Source organism: Mus musculus, chromosome 11 (genome assembly GCF_000001635.26).
Source record: "Mus musculus strain C57BL/6J chromosome 11, GRCm38.p6 C57BL/6J".
NCBI lineage: Eukaryota > Metazoa > Chordata > Mammalia > Rodentia > Muridae > Mus > Mus musculus.
Window position 1 is genome coordinate 106,062,237 of NC_000077.6, and position 16,538 is coordinate 106,078,774.

The window sequence follows — 16,538 nt, forward strand, 5'->3', positions numbered from 1 at the left end:
CATAGGACTCTAGGCTGTGTCTGGTTAAGAAAGGGAAGTAGGTGTCTTATTTACCTTTCCTGTGAATATACACCATGACCAAGGTAGCTTATGTTTACTGATGCTTATGGATCCAGAGGGTTAGAGTCCATGATCACCATGGAAGGGAGCATGGCAGCAAGCAGGCAGGCACTGGAGCAATAGTTAAGAGCTTACATCCATCCTGATCTGCAAGTTGGAGGCTGAGACCCAACTGGAATGGTGTGGGTTTTTGGAACTCCAAAGTCCACCTTTAGTGACACACCTCTCCTAACACGGCCATACCACCTAATCCTTTATAAAGGGTTGTGCTAACAGAGGACCAAGCATTCAAACATAGAGACTTTTGAGGGCCAATTCCTTTCAAACCACCACACTAGGATGTTTTCTAAATGAAGGAAATCACTCACAAAGAACACATACTACATACTTCCATTACTATAAAATGTTCAACAGAAGCATACTCATGGAGCCAGAAGTCAGCTGTCTGGACCTGTGATGACTGAGGAGGAGAGAGACTAATAATGAGTACAGAGTTCAGGCAAAGAGGCTAAGTCAGGATGATGAATACATGGTGAATATACTAAAAATCATCGCACACATTACATGGGTGTCCTGTATTATTTGTAGAGTGTCAATCAAGCTTAAGATCAAAACAACACCTTTAATCCCAGCACTTGGGAGGCAGAGGCAGGCAGATTTCTGAGTTCGAGGCCAGCCTGGTCTACAAATTGAGTTCCAGGACAGCCAGGGCTATACAGAGAAACCCTGTCTTGAAAAACCAAAAAAAAAAAAAAAAAAAAAAAAAAACCCAACTACCGAGTAATCTGCCTGCCTCTGCCTCCAAATGCTGGGATTAAAGGTGCGTGCCACCACCGCCCGGCTGACAACCTGAGTTTGAAACCACTACTAAACATGAGTCACATGACAGAAGGAGAGAACTGACTGCCACAAGTTGCACACACATGATTAAGAAGATCTAGCTGGAGACTATGCCGGGGCCTAGCAAACACAGAAGTAGATGCTCACAGTCAGCTATTGGATGGATCACAGGGCCCCCAATGGAGGAGCTAGAGAAAGCACCCAAGGAGCTAAAGGGAACTGCAACCCTATAGGTGGAACAACATTATGAACTAACCAGTACCCCGGAGCTCTTGTCTCTAGCTGCATATGTATCAAAAGATGGCCTAGTTGGCCATCACTGGAAAGAGAGGCCCATTGGACTTGCAAACTTTATATGTCCCAGTACAGGGGAACGCCAGGGCCAAAAAGGGGGAGTGGGTGGGTAGGGGAGTGGGGGGTGGGTGGGTATGGGGACTTTTGGGATAGCATTGGAAATGTAAATGAGGAAAATACCTAATTAAAAAAAAAAGATCTAGCTGGGCAGTTGAGTTGCAGGTTTTTAATTCCAATGCTTGGGAGGCAAAGACAGATGGATCTTTGTGAGTTCAGGTCAGCCTGGACTACAGAGTGAGTTCCAGGACAGTCAGGACAACACAGAGAAACCCTGTCTTAAAAAAACAAAACAAAAATAGAATTTGAAGGAGTAGAGAGTGTAGAAATGGCTCAGCAGTTAAGAGTACTTGTAAGACACCCACACATATAAAATATAATCATTGAAGATTTTTTTAAATGAGTGTTTGCAGCATGTGTATGCAGTACCTACAGAAGTGGGAGGCGGGTATTGGATCCTCTAGGACTGGAGTTACAGAGGCTGTGAGGCTCCTACCCGATGTCTCTGCAAGAGCAGCAAGTGCTTTAAATGCTGAGCCATCGCTCCAGCCCCCTGGAGCTGAGTCCTGAAGAATGATTTCACCAGAAGAATGAAGGATGTCCTTCATAATGAAGGAGACTCAAGAGAAACAAAAGAGGCAAAGAATTCGTACTCACTCCCGGTAGCAGTGGCGTGGGCTTTTAGTCTTGGCACTCAGCAGGCAGAGGTGTATGAATCTCTGAGTCGGAAGCCAGTATGCTCTGCACAGTCAGTTCCAGGACAGCCAGGGCTCCACAAAGAAACCCTGTCTCAAAATACAAAACACGGGCTGGAGAGATGGCTCAGCAGTTAAGAGCACTGACTGCTCTTCCAGAGGTCCTGAGTTCAATTTCCAGCACCCACATAGTGGCTCACAACCGTCTGTAATGGGATCTGATGCCCTCTTCTGGAGTGTTTGAAGACAGCTACAGTGTACTTACACATAATAAATAAATCTTAAAAAAAAAAAAAAGAACTCAGGTTGTGCTTGGTGGCTGCCAGCTGCTATTCTGGAACTAGGAAGGAAACACAAGGATAATCTAACAGCTAACATAATGCCCTCCCATAGACATACATGAGAATGAAAGGTAAGTAGATTAATTTTGGACATATCCACTAAGAATATAAAATCTGGGGTCTGGAGAGATGGCTCAGTGGGTAGGAGCACTGACTGCTCTTCCAAAGGTCCTGAGTTCATATCCCAGCAACCACATGGTGGCTCACAACCATCAGTAATGAGATCTGATGCCTTCTGGTGTGTCTGAAGACAGCTACAGTGTACTTATGTATAATAATAAAATAAATCTTTTAAAAAATAATATAAAATCTGTGTCCGTGCCCTTCCCCTCATCCTGCTTATTCAAGGCCATTGTAGAAGGAAACAGAAAGTAAAGAACTTGCCCAAGGTTGCACTACTAAATGGCAGAAACACACTTTGAATTCATCCAGCCTAACTTTAGAGAGCAAGACTTCAAACTGCCTTCACACTGACCTGCTTTTTTAAATGTGTTACGCTCTTGAGACTTAATTCACCCCCCCCCTAGAGAGCTCTTAAAGAGTTTCAAGCAGCTGCTACATTATTTTTTCTTTATTTTTCCATAGTGTCCTTTTTCTCTTGTTTTCTCTGCCAAGAGAACCGATGGTGGAAGGGGCTGGAGAAATAGCTCAGCAGTTAAGGATATTGGTTGCCCTTCCAGAGGACCCAGGTTCAATTTCGATTCTCCATGTGACAGCTCACAACCATCAGTTCCAGGCTATCTTGATGTCAACCTTGGCGGCGGTTTCTTTATCTGTAAAATAAATATCTGAGAACACCAGGCACACATGTAGCGCACAGACATACATGCAGTCAAAACAACCATACACATATATTAAAAATACTTAAACTAATTTTAAAACAACAGATGGAAAACGAAGATAGCAGTTTGACTCAAAGGCTGGCCCGATCTTTTGTCCAGTATGGGTTGGCAAAACAGGCAATGCCATCCTTGTTTACAGAAATGAAATCTAAATCAGAAAGTTTTAAATGACTGGGCAAATCGCTTCTCGTCGGCTGGTGGGGTAGTGGCTTATTTTGTTTGGTTGTTTTTTTTTTTTTTTTTTGTCGTTGTTTGTTTTAATTAAAGTTTTTGCTTTTTTTTTTTTTTTGAGACAAAGTCCTAAGGTTTCCTTCGCCTCTTAAGTGCTGGAATCACAGACATGGCCTGCCACGCCCAGCATTTAGTACTTTTTTGTTTATTGCTTCCTTTTTTTAAACAGGCAACCTTGGCGGCGGTTTCTTTATCTGTAAAATGAACCGACTGAACTACATATTTCTTTTTCAACCAAACAATTCTTATTCTGGACTTGCTCAGTTAGGAAGGAAAGTCAGTCACCTGAATCTCTCCGGGAAGGTGATCTGTCGTTTCCAAGCAACCGGGAGCAAAGAAGGGTTGCGTCACTCCTGGCAGGGGCGGGGTTGGAACGAGTACCGCGAGGCAGCGGAACCAACTTTGCAGAATCCGGGAACGTCTTTTTGCGGCGGACCGGGCAAAGGAAGTGTACTGCACCATTTAGGGTCCCCGCGCCCGGCTCCTTCGCGGTCACTCAAGGCAGTGCAGCGTCAGGAAGAGCCGAACCTCTGAGTTTCTGGAGAGCTGTAGCAGCGGTCTGAACGTCCAGACCGGGTTGTTCCGGGGCCGGACTAGACGGGCTGATTTTAGCTGCTCATCTTTGCACCGCGCAGCCCCTTGTCGAAGCAGATGATGTCTTGGGCTGCCGCCAGCCTGAGAATGACCGCTGTCCCGTGCTTTCGTGTGCGATGCCTCGGGTTCCGCGTGGGTCCTTGGGGCGCCTCCCAGCATGCAAACCCCGGCTGTGGTGCAGCGCCACACAGGACGCTGCATGTCAGCGCGACGGCCTCGGCGGGACACAATAAGTGGTCTAAAGTCCGGCACATCAAGGGCCCCAAGGACATGGAAAGGAGTCGAATCTTCTCTAAACTCACTCTCAGTATCCGCCTGGCGGTTAAAGGTGAGAACCTGGTAGTCCTCACTGCTGGTCACTGAAGCTCTTTAGGTGCCTAAGGCTTCATTTAGGACCGTCCCCCCAACCCCCAGTTGTCATAATTGTCCTACTCATAACCCTCAAAGCACTTACTTACACTGGATATACCTGTTTTCCTTTTCAAAGACCTTCAGAGACCCGCCCTTAGATAAAAATGACTTCATCTAAGGGTATAGTTAGAAGGTACTTCATAGAAATACGCCTTAAGAAAGTGTGGCAGCGCGGCCGGCTTGCCCGATTTCCGCGAGTTGGTTCTGTCGGTGCCGGTCGCGGGTTCCCGTGTCGTTCCGGTCTTTTTCCGCTCCCGAACCTTTGTTTTATTTTGCCGGGCGAGGTGGCGCATGCCTTTAATCCCAGCACTCAGGAGGCAGAGGCAGGCGGATTTCTGAGTTCGAGGCCAGCCTGGTCTACAAAGTGAGTTCCAGGACAGCCAGGGCTACACAGAGAAACCCTGTCTCGAAAAACAAAAAACAAAAAACAAACAAACAAAAACAAAAAACAAAAAAAGAAAGTGTGGCAGAAGCCGGAGGCCTCGAACCAGACCAATAATTCATGGCAATGGACATTTGCAAGTGAAGCTGTTTGGACAAAAGAATATCCAGTGTGACACTCCACAACACCGCAGCTTCTGCTTCTACATCAGGGATGGGTTTGGTTTGGTTTTGTTTAGGGGAGGGAGACTGCAAGCGTGGAGAGGATGGATCTGGAGGGATGACAGGATCAGTGTGAGATTGGGGTGCATGATGCGAAATTCACAAAGAATCGATTTAAAAAGTTAAAGATATTTATCAAATAAAATGACTGGAAGAGGGAAAAGGAAAAAATAAAGCATAAAGAGTCAAGTCAGGGCTTGGAGAGATGGCTGGGCGGTTAAAAGCACTTGCTGCTCTTGCAGAGGACCTGGGTTTGTTTCCCAGCACCCATGTGACATCTAACAACTACCTTAAACTTCAGTTCCAAGGTACCCAATGTTCTCTTCTGGCCTCCTCAGGCACTGCATGCATCATGCATGCAAGCACATGAGCAGGTCTTGTAAGGAAGAAAGAGAAAGAAAGTGCCTTTCTTGAAGGGACTAACCATGCGCTCTGCAGCTGCTTCTACTACCACTGAAGGTTGGGACAGGCATGCTGAGACAAGCCATTTCTCGCTTCCTTTTCCCTCATCAGAGCTCCTAAGACATTTCCTTGGAAAGTCAGTTTTGGAACCATGCGTCGCTTCAGTGATTCTCACTTCGGTGTCAGGCTGGTAGAAGTAGAGGGGGGAAAATCCTATGAAAAGTGTGGACCTGGAGTTAGGAAGATGTGAACGATGTATTGGCTAGGTTGATTCAATGCCCTTCAACCCGTGGCTTAACTACTGAATTTTAATTTTCTGTAAAGCAAGGACAATACCCACTTTGAGGTGGCTTGCGGCATGCAAAAGGCAATAAGCTAATGTTAATTTATCCCTACAACTTGTGTCTGATGCTTCTCTTTGCTTCCTTTTCTAAGGAAGTTTTGATTTAACCAACATTATTTTTGACCCAGGAGGGGATACTACAGAGAACATCCTGTATAGTCCCCCTCCCCCAGAGGCTGAACAGAGGCTGAGCCCAGTCCTATGTGAGCACTTCAGGGAGTGCATTAACTCAGACAGTAAGAGCAAGTATCTTAACACTCAACTGTTTCAGCTGACAGAAATGGAGTTTGCTGAAACCCTGCAACATGATAACTATCCCTCAAGACAGACTGAATTAGGAACTTCTTATCCAGGTTGGGTTTCTAGCCCAGGCATAAAGCCCAGTGTTCAGCATGGATGAGGCCTTGAATTCCATCGCCTGTACCCACCAATAAAGAAACTTCTTCCCTAAAATAGTTCTCCTTATTCCAATAGAATCACTAAATCAAGTACTTTCTGTTTGTTTGTTTGTTTGTTTGTTTGTTTATGACAGAGTCTCACTCTTTTTTTTTTTTGTTTGTTTGTTTGTTTGTTTGTTTTGAATCATGGTTTCTCAATGTAGCCCTGGCTGACCTGGAATCTGCCTCTGCCTCCTGAGTGCAGGGTTTGAAGGTGTTCAGCACCATGTCCAGCCAGAATCTCACTCTTAACTGAAACGGACCCAGAACTCATTATGTAGTTCACATGCTGAGCCTCTGGAGTGGTGGGGTTACGGGTGTGCGCCAATATGCTTATCTAGATTAAATACTGTGTGTGTGTGTGTGTGTGTGTGTGTGTGTGTGTGTGTGTTGTGCCAGCCACAGCACACATGGAAATCAGAGGACAACTTTATTTTTGTTTTGTTTTGTTTTCGAGATAGGGTTTCTCTGTGTAGTCCTGGCTGTCAACTCACTTTGTAGACCAGGCTGGCCTCGAACTCAGAAGTCCGCCTGCCTCTGCCTCCCAAGTGCTGGGATTAAAGGCGTGCACCACCACAGCCTGGCAGAGGACAACTTTCTGAAGCTGATTCTCTCCTTCCTCCTATGAGTAGATTGTAGGGATAGACCTTAGGTCACTAGGCTTGCACATTAGGCAATTTTACCACCATCTCTCTGGCTTTTTTATTTTTAATTCAGGGCTCTTTCTAGCCTAGAGTTTACCAAATAGACAGCCTAGCTGGCTAGTGGTCACAGGATCTGTATCTGCCTGCCTGGTTCTGGGATTATAAACTGGTGCTGGCATTTTCTTATATGTGGGATCTAGGGATCAAATTCTGATACTTTTGTCCTCTGCCAGGCTGTGGTGGCACACACCTTTAATCCCAGCACTTGGGAGGCAGAGGCAGGCGGACTTCTGAGTTCGAGGCCAGCCTGGTCTACAAAGTGAGTTGACAGCCAGGACTTTACACACCTCATTATAATGTTAGTATTCTGACAAAGAGTCATTTCTCATTGCTTTGGGGTTGGAGAGGGTGGAAACCACTTGTTTCTCCTATACTGTGGTGAGAGGCTTTTGATCATTCTTCTCTCCTTATCCAGAGGGAGGCCCTAACCCTGAGAACAACAGCAGCCTGGCCAACATCTTAGAGTTGTGTCGCAGCAAGAATATGCCCAAGTCAACCATCGAGTCAGCACTGAAGACAGAGGTGTGTCCTTAGACATTATTCACCACAGCCCCCAGAGAGTATATGTTTGGAAAGCCACCACAGACTCCTTAAATTGTCAGGGGGGAAGGGTAGGAACATGGCTGACAAGTTCAACCCAGAGACCTTTGGGGATTCTCTACCCTTGGCCTTTAGTTAGAGTAGTGGTTCTCAACCTTGCTAACTCTGTGACCCTTTCATACAGTTCCTCACGTGTTGGGGACCCCCCCCCCCAACCATAAACTTATCTCGTTACTACTTTATAACTGTAATTTTGCTACTGGTATGAATTGTCATGTAAATATCTGTATTTTCTGATGTTCTTAGGCAAGCCCTGTGAAAGGGTCATTTGCCCCTGCAAGGGGGTTTAGACCCACAGGTTGAAAACTGGTGGGCTGGAGGCCCATGACCAGGATAGGCTAGGTAGACAGCATGGAGACCTATACAGTGGAGAGCTGCATTAGAGTAGAAAGAACAGGTAAGACTGGGGAAAGCCCTGACATTAGGTTGGAATAGGGATTGTTTTTCTTTTCAAATGTTTATGTCTAAAGAAGGAAAGCCAGTGAAAAGAGAGGTTAAGGGCAATGATGACAGTGGGAGGTGTTGGCCTCCAACACGTCTTTCTCCGGAATAGCTAGGAATTTGACGAGTTAAGAGTATCTTCTTGTTGTTTTAATTTGAAATAGTGTGTGTGTGTGTGTGTGTGTGTGTATGTGTGTGTGTGTGTGTATGTGTGTGTGTGAGTGTGTGTATGTGTGTGTGTATGAGTGTGAGTGTGTGTATGTGTGTGTGTATGAGTGTGAGTGTGTGAGTGTGTGTGTGTATGTGTGAGTGTGTGTGTGTATGTGTGAGTGTGTGTGTGTGTATGTGTGAGTGTGTGTGTGTGAGTGTGTGTGTGTGTGTATGTGTGAGTGTGTGTGTTTGTGTGAGTGTGTGTATGTGAGTGTGTGAGTGTGTGTGTGTGTGTGTGTGTGTTTAGCCCAGGCTAGCATGGAACTCCTGATCCTCCTACCTCAGCCTCACAAAGTGCTGAGCCGATAGAGGCATTTCATCACTCTCCAGAGTCATTGTCATAGAGCTGGCAGTTATTGGGACTTGTTCCAGACCAAGTCCTTTAGTAAAAACACTGCATGCAGGATCTCAGGGACTCCTGCAGGTGACCTAAAGTGGAAACTAAGGCACAGAAAGGTTTGACTTGTTTTAGCTCATGCAAAAAACGACAGACCTCAATCCAAGCGGCCAGACCCCAGAACTCAGTAAGAAACTTGGATTTCATCTGTGAAAATGGATGGGAAGGTCATCAATTGAAAGGCCCTTGGAAGATTCAGGCCAAGGCACTCAGAAAGAGTAGTGGCATGGGCAGGGGATGAAGGTCTAGGGAGTCCAGAGGAAATTGGTAACTAGGTGGGGAGTGTTTGAATTTAGCTACAGAGCTAGGTTCAGTGGCTGCCATGACAAGTCCTACATATGTGGTGTTTCTATAGCAGCATTCAGCAGGGGCATTGAGATTTCCTAAGTAGGTTTCACATGGAGTGGAATATAGGAAGATGAACAAAGATAGGAGTGACCAGGGACTACAGAGATGGCTCGGTGGTTAAGAGTGCTTATTGTTCTTCCAGTGGACCCAAGTTCAACTCCCAGAACCCACATCAGGTGGCTCACAGACACCTATAACTTTAGCTTCAAAGGATCTGACACTTCTTGTCTCCATAGGCACTGTTATTCAAATGTACATACACATATAAACATAATTAAAAATAAACAAATTTAAAAAAAAGTCTTTAATCTCAACGTTTGGGAGGCAGAGGTGGTGGATCTTTGAGTTCGAGGCCAACCTGTTCTACAGAGTAGTTCCAGGACAGCCCAGGCTACACAGAGAAAAACAAAACAAGAAAGAAAGAAAGAAAAAGTAAGAAAAAAACAAAAGAAAAGCAAGCTAAGAGTGACTGTGAGAGGATTGGATGTGAGATCTGCTTAGAGAGGCGTGGAAGCAGAGCTGTGAAAGGCTATTCAGGAATGAGGGAAACAGACTCCCTTCTTGAAGGAGAGGATTTCCAGCGGTCTCAGAGGTTGATACCATTGGGCTCCCCTCAGAAGAAACAAAAATAAAGACTCGAGGGTCCAAGCTTAAGTCTTGAGAGGCCATGGAGCCACTCTTTAGTACCTGTGGTTTGGTGCTGGCAAGAAGGGCACTGGGACATTAGGAAATAGGATGGTGCATTTATTTGTTTATTTATTTATTTATTTATTTATGCAGAAAAACAAGGGCATTTATTTGCTATATGAGGGTCGTGGCCCTGGAGGCTCTTCTCTGCTCATTGAGGCGTTATCAAACAGTGGTCCCAAGTGCCATCTGGACATTAAATATATCCTGAACAAGAATGGGTAAGTGTGTGTGTATGGAGAAAGGGGAAGGAGAAAGGGATAGCACCTTTAGATTCCAGTTCTATGTAGCAAATGCCACTGGTTCTCAGCAATATTTCAGGTTCTAAGCACACTTCTTCCTTAGTGGAATCCAGAATAATAACTGATTTTTCCTTCATGTCTTTTGAATGAGATAGGATCCCAAAGATACAGTCATTGGGTCTAAGAGAGATTTTTTTTCCCCATTATTCCATCTGTAGCTATAGAACGGCCTAGTCTTCAAATGCTCCACCAGGACAGGAATCTTAATGGAACAGGAAACAATGAGTTAAGTTGCATCCTACCGACACCAGGGAGGGCAGAAAATAGGAGGTGGGGGTGCTCTTCGAGTCACCTCACCCAGCACCAGCTGCATCTTCGTCATGAGGGGAGCTGCTGGGTGTCTTTGGGTGCTCCAGTGGCTGGATGGCTTAGGGGATAGTGTTAGGACGCAGCGCTGTGTAGAGTTGGGCTTCTAAAATCATCCACACATTCTTGCCTGTTCCCTCTCCTGTCAGGGGAATGATGGCTGAAGGAGCACGCCACTTTTTTGACAAAAAAGGAGTGGTTGTTGTTGGAGTGGAGGACAGAGAGAAGAAAGCTGTGAACCTAGAGCGTGCCCTAGAACTGGCCATCGAAGCAGGAGCCGAGGATGTGAAGGAAGCCGAAGACGAAGAAGAAAAGAACCTTTTTAAAGTGAGTATGGGTGCTGGTGAGATGGCTCAGTGCATCAAGGGGCTTGCTTCCAAGCTGACAACCGGAAGCATTTGTGTTTGATGGGATTCCAAGGGGTCTCTAATAGATACCTGAAGGTATAATAGATATAATAGATACCTAAAGGTGTACTTCTCTGTGTGTCAGACTACAGGTAAAGCAAAGAATTCACAAACTGCACAGTGTTACTAAGTGAACACCAGAGGATAGGGCCTATTGTGAGTTGGTAAGAAGAATTCTGCGCATTGGAAACTATGAACTTAAAGGCCAATGATGATATAGTACAGGTTGCTCCACTCAGGATTTTGCAAACTTCTGTCTGGGTTGTGGCATTACTTCCTGGCTTCTCACCTCCTCACTTCTTTTATCTCTAGTTCATTTGTGATGCTTCTTCACTACATCAAGTGAGGAAAAAACTGGACTCGCTGGGCCTGTGTCCTGTGTCCTGTTCAATGGAGTTCATCCCTCACTCCAAGGTGCAGCTGGCTGAGCCGGAGCTGGAGCAGGCTGCTCACCTCATCCAGGCGCTTAACAACTATGAGGATGTGATTCACGTTTATGACAATATTGAATAAGCGGCCTCGACTAGACTTGGCTCCGGCTCTTTCCTAGGCCGCACAAGCTTCTGCAGCAATCTCAGAGACTGAAACAGCTGAGAGCCTATTAGAGACCTGCTGCAATGGCTGTCAGCCTTGGGAAAGGGGGACTCTTAGCTCTGTTGGTATCACCGGGCCATCTGGAATGCAAGGTGAGACTGGCCAGCCGGTCTGACTCTGATCCCAGGTGACTGGCTCTTGTGAAGAGTCTTAAGTGTCCTGTGGTACCGTAGAGTGGAAATGATCTTCAATAATAACAGTAGTGACTTTTGGATGCTTTGTTGCTGGTATGACTCTTGAGGTGTCCTGATTTGTGTCCAGTTTTTGAACCTCTGGACTAACTGACATTCAAGCCCACATGCTTACTTCTCTACTTTCATACTAAGATTGTCTTTTTCCTTTTCTTTCTGTTGTGGAATAGAGACGTGGCTGTTCTTGTGGTTGGGTGCTGGTATAACGACCTAGCCTTCTCACTTGTTCATGCAGCTAGTGTCTCTTGAACACCTTACTTACAGGGATTGTGCTTTTCTAGGGAGAAGGCAGTTCAGTTGGTGCTTATGTCCTGCTCTAAGATGTGAGACCTCAAAGGGAAGACACAGGGATGTACCCATGGCACTGCTCCAGGGTATCATGGATTACGTTCATTATCTTTGTTCTCTTTTTGTGGTTTCTGTTCCCCGTTTGAGAGCTTAAGTTTTAGTGCCAATAGAAAATCAGGTGTCAAGGAAAAAGGCCTCCCCAGGATCTACTTTGATTAACCCTGTGTTGTAATATTGATAACAGCAGATGGGGGTTGCTTTCCTGTAAGGGCTTATACTAACTTAGGTTTGAAAGCTTGAGGGTCTCAGAAGGCCAGTTTTGGCTCCTGTTCTAATGACACCAAATAACAGGAACGACAGTAACTAGAGGGGAAACAGGCAAAGGGAAGACTGATGTGCTGGTCCAGAGCCTGGCCTTTGTACCTTCACCAAAGAAAGTCTAGCTGTGAGACGAAGGGATGGACCATCTAGAGACTGCCATATCCGGGGATCCATCCCATGATCAGCTTCCAAACGCTGACACCATTGCATACACTAGCAAGATTTTGCTGAAAGGACCCAGATATAGCTGTCTCTTGTGAGACTATGCCGGGGCCTAGCAAACACCGAAGTGGATGCTCACAGTCAGCTATTGGATGGATCACAGGGCCCTCAATGGAGGAGCTAGAGAAAGTAACCAAAGAGCTAAAGGGATTTGCAACCCTATAGGTGGAACAACATTATGAACTAACCAGTACCCCAGAGCTCTTGACTCTAGCTGCTTATGTATCAGAAGATGGCCTAGTTGGCCATCACTGGAAAGAGAAGCCCATTGGTCATGCAAACTTTATATGCCTCAGTACAGGGGAACACCAGGGCCAAGAAGTGGGAGTGGGTGGGTGGGGGAGTGTGTGGGGGACTTTTGGGATAGCATTGGAAATGTAAATGAAATAAATACCTAATTAAAAAAAAAAAAGAAATGAAAGGTTGAGGCTTACCAGTGATGTGTTTTTGTGTCAAGTTGACAAGGGGTCAATTGTACTGGCTAGGTTTGTGTCAACTTGACACAGCTGGAGTTATCTATCACAGAGAAAGGAGCTTCAGTTGAGGAAATGCCCCCATGAGATCCAGCTGTAAGGCATTTTTCTCAATTAGTGATCAAGGGGGAAAGGCCCCTTGTGGGTGGGACCACCTCTGGGCTGGTAATCTTGGTTCTGTAAGAGAGCAGGCTGAGCAAGCCTGGGGAAGGAAGCCAGTAAAGAACATCCCTCCATGGCTTCTGCTTCAGCTCCTGCTTTCTGACCTGCTTGAGTTCCAGTCCTGACTTCCTTTGGTGATGAACAGTAGTATGGAAGTGTAAGCTGAATAAACCTTTTCCAACCCCCCCCCAAAAAAAAAAGAAAGTCTAGCTGTGCTGACTGCTGTGTTGTAGCATGTCAAACACACTGGGTGTGGGATGGCTCTCGAACCCAGGTCACCTGCCGATGTATAAGTTCTTCAAGCTGGTCTGAGCTCTGAGTAATCTTTTCTGAAGGAACCGTAGATAAATAAGCGTGGAAAAGACCCAGATCTGTGACAGATAACTTCTGCTTCTGAGAAAAGACGGCTGGAAAGCCAAGATGAGGGAAACAACACCAACAAACCCAACACCAACACCAACAGAACAACCTAAGACCATACCTAGGCAGATGCCCTTATGCCTCATATCAAAGGCATGTACTAGCCAGGGCTCTTTAGAGTCGCTTGGCTACGTCATAAGTATGGACTAGCACATCGTCTGAATGGGGTAACTTGATGTTGGTTAACTGCTTTATCATAGATATGATACTGTTGTGTTATTTGACTTTTACCAACAAACCTGTAAAACAGAGCGAGGGGTCGGGAAATGTCTTGGCAAGTAAAGTGCTTGCCTTGCAACTGTGAGGACCTGAGTGTGAATCCAGAGAAGCCACCTAAAGGGTAGACATAGTGTGCATCTGTAACCCCACTGTTCCTGTGGGAGAGTGGGAGCTAGGACAGAAGAGTCCCCTGAAGCTTGGGAGCCAGTTAGCTTGACCTTCATAGCAGCAAAATAAGAGACCCTGTCTCAAATAAAGTAGAAGGTGAATACTCCCACCCGAGTCCTCTGACCTCCACACATATGCCATGGCACATGTGTGCCCACACTTATACACACAAACATACTGACATATCATGTACACCTGTGTACACATATACATACACAAAAAATACTAAAATAAAATAATTATTATATATATAAATTATCTCATACCTAGGGCTGGAGAGATGGCTCTCTCTTTTTTTTCTTTTGATCTCCTATAACATTCACATATACATGATATAAACACATATACACACATACACACACATACATAGTTAATTTTAAAAAAAGATAATAAATCTCTTTGAAAAAGAACCCTCAAATTATCTTCTTCCAAACAAAGGAGACTGGGTCTAATATGGCATCTTATGTTGACAAGACCTTGTTTATAATATAGCCCTGCTTTAGAAATGTTGAATATAAACTAAGCTGAAGGAATATGATCGTTTCTAACCTGAGGGAACTTAAGGGAACTTGGCCACTCATGTGAACAGGCCCCTTCCAATCTAGAAGAGTTCGTTAATATGACTTGTTGAGGAACCAGTTTCCTTATTAGGCAACTGTGAGAATGACTCTGCACTGACCCCTGGCGGCCGGGGTGCCTCTCATGCCCCTGCTGTTAACAAGGAAAAGCAGAAATGGGCTGACTTGAACCTTTCCTATTATGTATGGGTCCAGTTGAGCCCATAAAATATAAAGATAGTCATATCCATAAAATATAACAAGAAACCACTGTGAAGATTCATACTAAAAACATTTAAGAAGGGAAATTTTTAGTTTAGTGATACATTCTGTCTGATTCTCATCATTATACAAGTGAATTTTGTAACAATAGCATCTGTGCTTCAGGGAAGAAATCTTAGAGTTCTCTTTGTTATTTCTGCTTTGAAATTTCACTTGGAGGTCATGGAGTGAGTGTTCAGGACTCTCAGATCAATAATAAAAAATTGGGAACGAGAAGACAAAGGTATAGCCCTTCCCACTGCACAAAAAAAGCCCTGACATTCACAGGAAACAGTTACCTTTCTAAGCATACTTTATCAAACTGGCTATGGTGTCACACACCTGTCACACAAGTGCATGCAGCAGTAGGAGGACTGTTGAGAGTTTAACCTGGTCTACATCCAGAGTTCCAGGCCAGCCAGGGCTACATAGTAAGACCTTGCCTCAACAAAACAAAAATCAAATAAAAATATTTTATGTCATAAAATGTTTACAATGTAGTATTATGTAAAGATTCAAAATTACATGTATGTTAGGCTAGGGTGAAAGAGGAAATTTGTCAGAATTTCAGGAATGGCAACTGTAGAGTGGTGATATCACTGATTTTTTTTTTTTTTTGCTTTGTTTTGGAGTTTTATTTTATTTTGACTAGTGAGCCAGTCTTACTCTGTAGCCTAGGCTGGCCTTGCACTCATTCTCCTGCTTTACCCTCTCCTGAGAGTCCTACAACTGTGGCTCACCATGCCTGCTAGTGTTACTGAGTTTGTCTTTCTAGAGTCACGTTATTCTTATCAGGGGAAGTTTTTGTTTATTTTTTTTCCAGTGGTAGAGATCCGACCCAGGGTCTCACATTCACTAGGCTCTGCTACTGAACTACATCCCTGGCCCAAGGGGAGATATAAGGAACAAACTAACAAATATATGATGGGTGTGGCCCTGTATACCAGTTATTCCAACTTCCAAGGCTAGACAGAGGTTTAAAACAAGAGAAAACAAATCCATTAACCAAAACTAAAGCCAAAAACTAAAAAAATCTTAATCAAATTATTTCCCAATTAGGAGACCAACAACATTTGGAAGTCTGGGTATAGTGTGTGTGTGTTTTAAACAACAACAACAAAAACCAGGATCTCACTGTATAGCCCTAGTTATGTAGAAGATACTGAGCTTGAATTTCCTCCTTCCTCTGTGTCTGGAGTGCTGATTGCATGTGTGAGCCACCACGCCTGGCTCTGATGAACCTTTAAGTGACTTGGATGACTTACATCATCTTATCTTTGATCATTGTCCTAGTGATACAAAGTTATTCACTGCCTTGAAGCCACACTAGAGTTATATTCTCCTGTCCTTCTGGTAAGATGGAAATATTTGTGACAGGCTCTGTCACAATTTTGACTAGTATGTGTGTACATGTTAGGATCAAACCTAACCTAACTTTGCTTTGCTAAGCAAAGGCTATAGATACCACCGAGCTATATCTCCAGCCCCATTCTTATTTTTGGAGACAGGATATCACTAAGTTGCCCACACTGGTCTTGAATTTGTGATCCTGCTATCCCAGCCTCCTAAGTGGATAGGACTATAGCCTGTGCTAGCAAGCCTGGCTTACATCGACTCTTACCAGAACTGCTGCTGTGGGGCTGTGGATGTAGCTCAGATGATGCCTGAAGCCTCTGACATGATCCCTAGCATCATGTAAACTGGACATGGTAAAGCATACGTATAAATCTTAGCACTTGTGAGGGGGGAATGAAAAGCAGCATTCTTTTTTTTTTTTTTTTTTTTTTTTTAAATTTTTTTTTCATGTATTTATTTACTATATGTAAGTACACTGTAGCTGTCTTCAGATACCCCAGAAGAGGGCATCAGATCTCATTATGGATGGTTGTGAGCCACCATGTGGTTGCTGGGATTTGAACTCAGGACCTTTGGAAGAGCAGTTGGTGCTCTTACTCACTAAGCCATCTCACCAGCCCGAAAAGCAGCATTCTTGTGTGCACGAGGCCCTGGTGTACTCAGAACAGTGAAGGCTCTGGTTCCAGTCAACTGTGAAAATACTACAATGCTGTTGGATTACTTTAAAAAAAAAGTGTGTGTGTGTGTGTGTGTG

At 44.6% G+C, this 16,538-nt stretch overlaps 1 protein-coding gene and 1 long non-coding RNA gene across 3 annotated transcripts in view; one reads left to right on the forward strand and one right to left on the reverse strand.

Annotated features, from left to right (window-relative positions):
* The window catches only part of Taco1os, a 13,354-nt gene extending 9,549 nt beyond the window's left edge, over positions 1-3,805 (reverse strand). Inside the window, exons 1-2 of the long non-coding RNA XR_003949781.1 lie at positions 3,646-3,805; positions 1,909-3,060 (exon numbers count right to left, since the gene is read on the reverse strand). This is a non-coding gene — a long non-coding RNA (translational activator of mitochondrially encoded cytochrome c oxidase I, opposite strand). The remainder of the gene's footprint in view (positions 1-1,908; positions 3,061-3,645) is intronic.
* Positions 3,806-3,820: 15 nt separating this feature from the next.
* Taco1 (translational activator of mitochondrially encoded cytochrome c oxidase I) lies at positions 3,821-11,799 on the forward strand. 2 transcript variants are annotated; one of them, XR_003949501.1, is made up of 5 exons: positions 3,821-4,282; positions 7,270-7,376; positions 9,631-9,758; positions 9,998-10,472; positions 10,865-11,360. XR_003949501.1 is itself a non-coding variant. In NM_027346.2 (5 exons), exons 1-5 carry the CDS (start codon positions 4,012-4,014, stop codon positions 11,063-11,065), a joined length of 885 nt encoding a protein of 294 aa, NP_081622.1. In that variant the 5' UTR covers positions 3,855-4,011; the 3' UTR covers positions 11,066-11,799. The 2 variants fall into 2 exon arrangements, 1 of the variants encoding a protein (NP_081622.1); NM_027346.2 differs by having other exon boundaries at positions 3,855-4,282; positions 10,295-10,472; positions 10,865-11,799.
* Positions 11,800-16,538: the final 4,739 nt, after the last annotated feature.

What these genes read in the sequence shown, in the direction of transcription:
- Taco1 (NM_027346.2), top strand. Translation starts at nt 4,012, where the DNA reads ATGATGTCTTGGGCTGCCGCCAGCCTGAGAATGACCGCTGTCCCGTGC. An exon ending in TATCCGCCTGGCGGTTAAAG is followed by an intron (nt 4,283 to 7,269) that starts GTGAGAACCTGG and finishes CTCCTTATCCAG; the next exon opens with AGGGAGGCCCTAACCCTGAG. An exon ending in TATATCCTGAACAAGAATGG is followed by an intron (nt 9,759 to 10,294) that starts GTAAGTGTGTGT and finishes CTCTCCTGTCAG; the next exon opens with GGGAATGATGGCTGAAGGAG.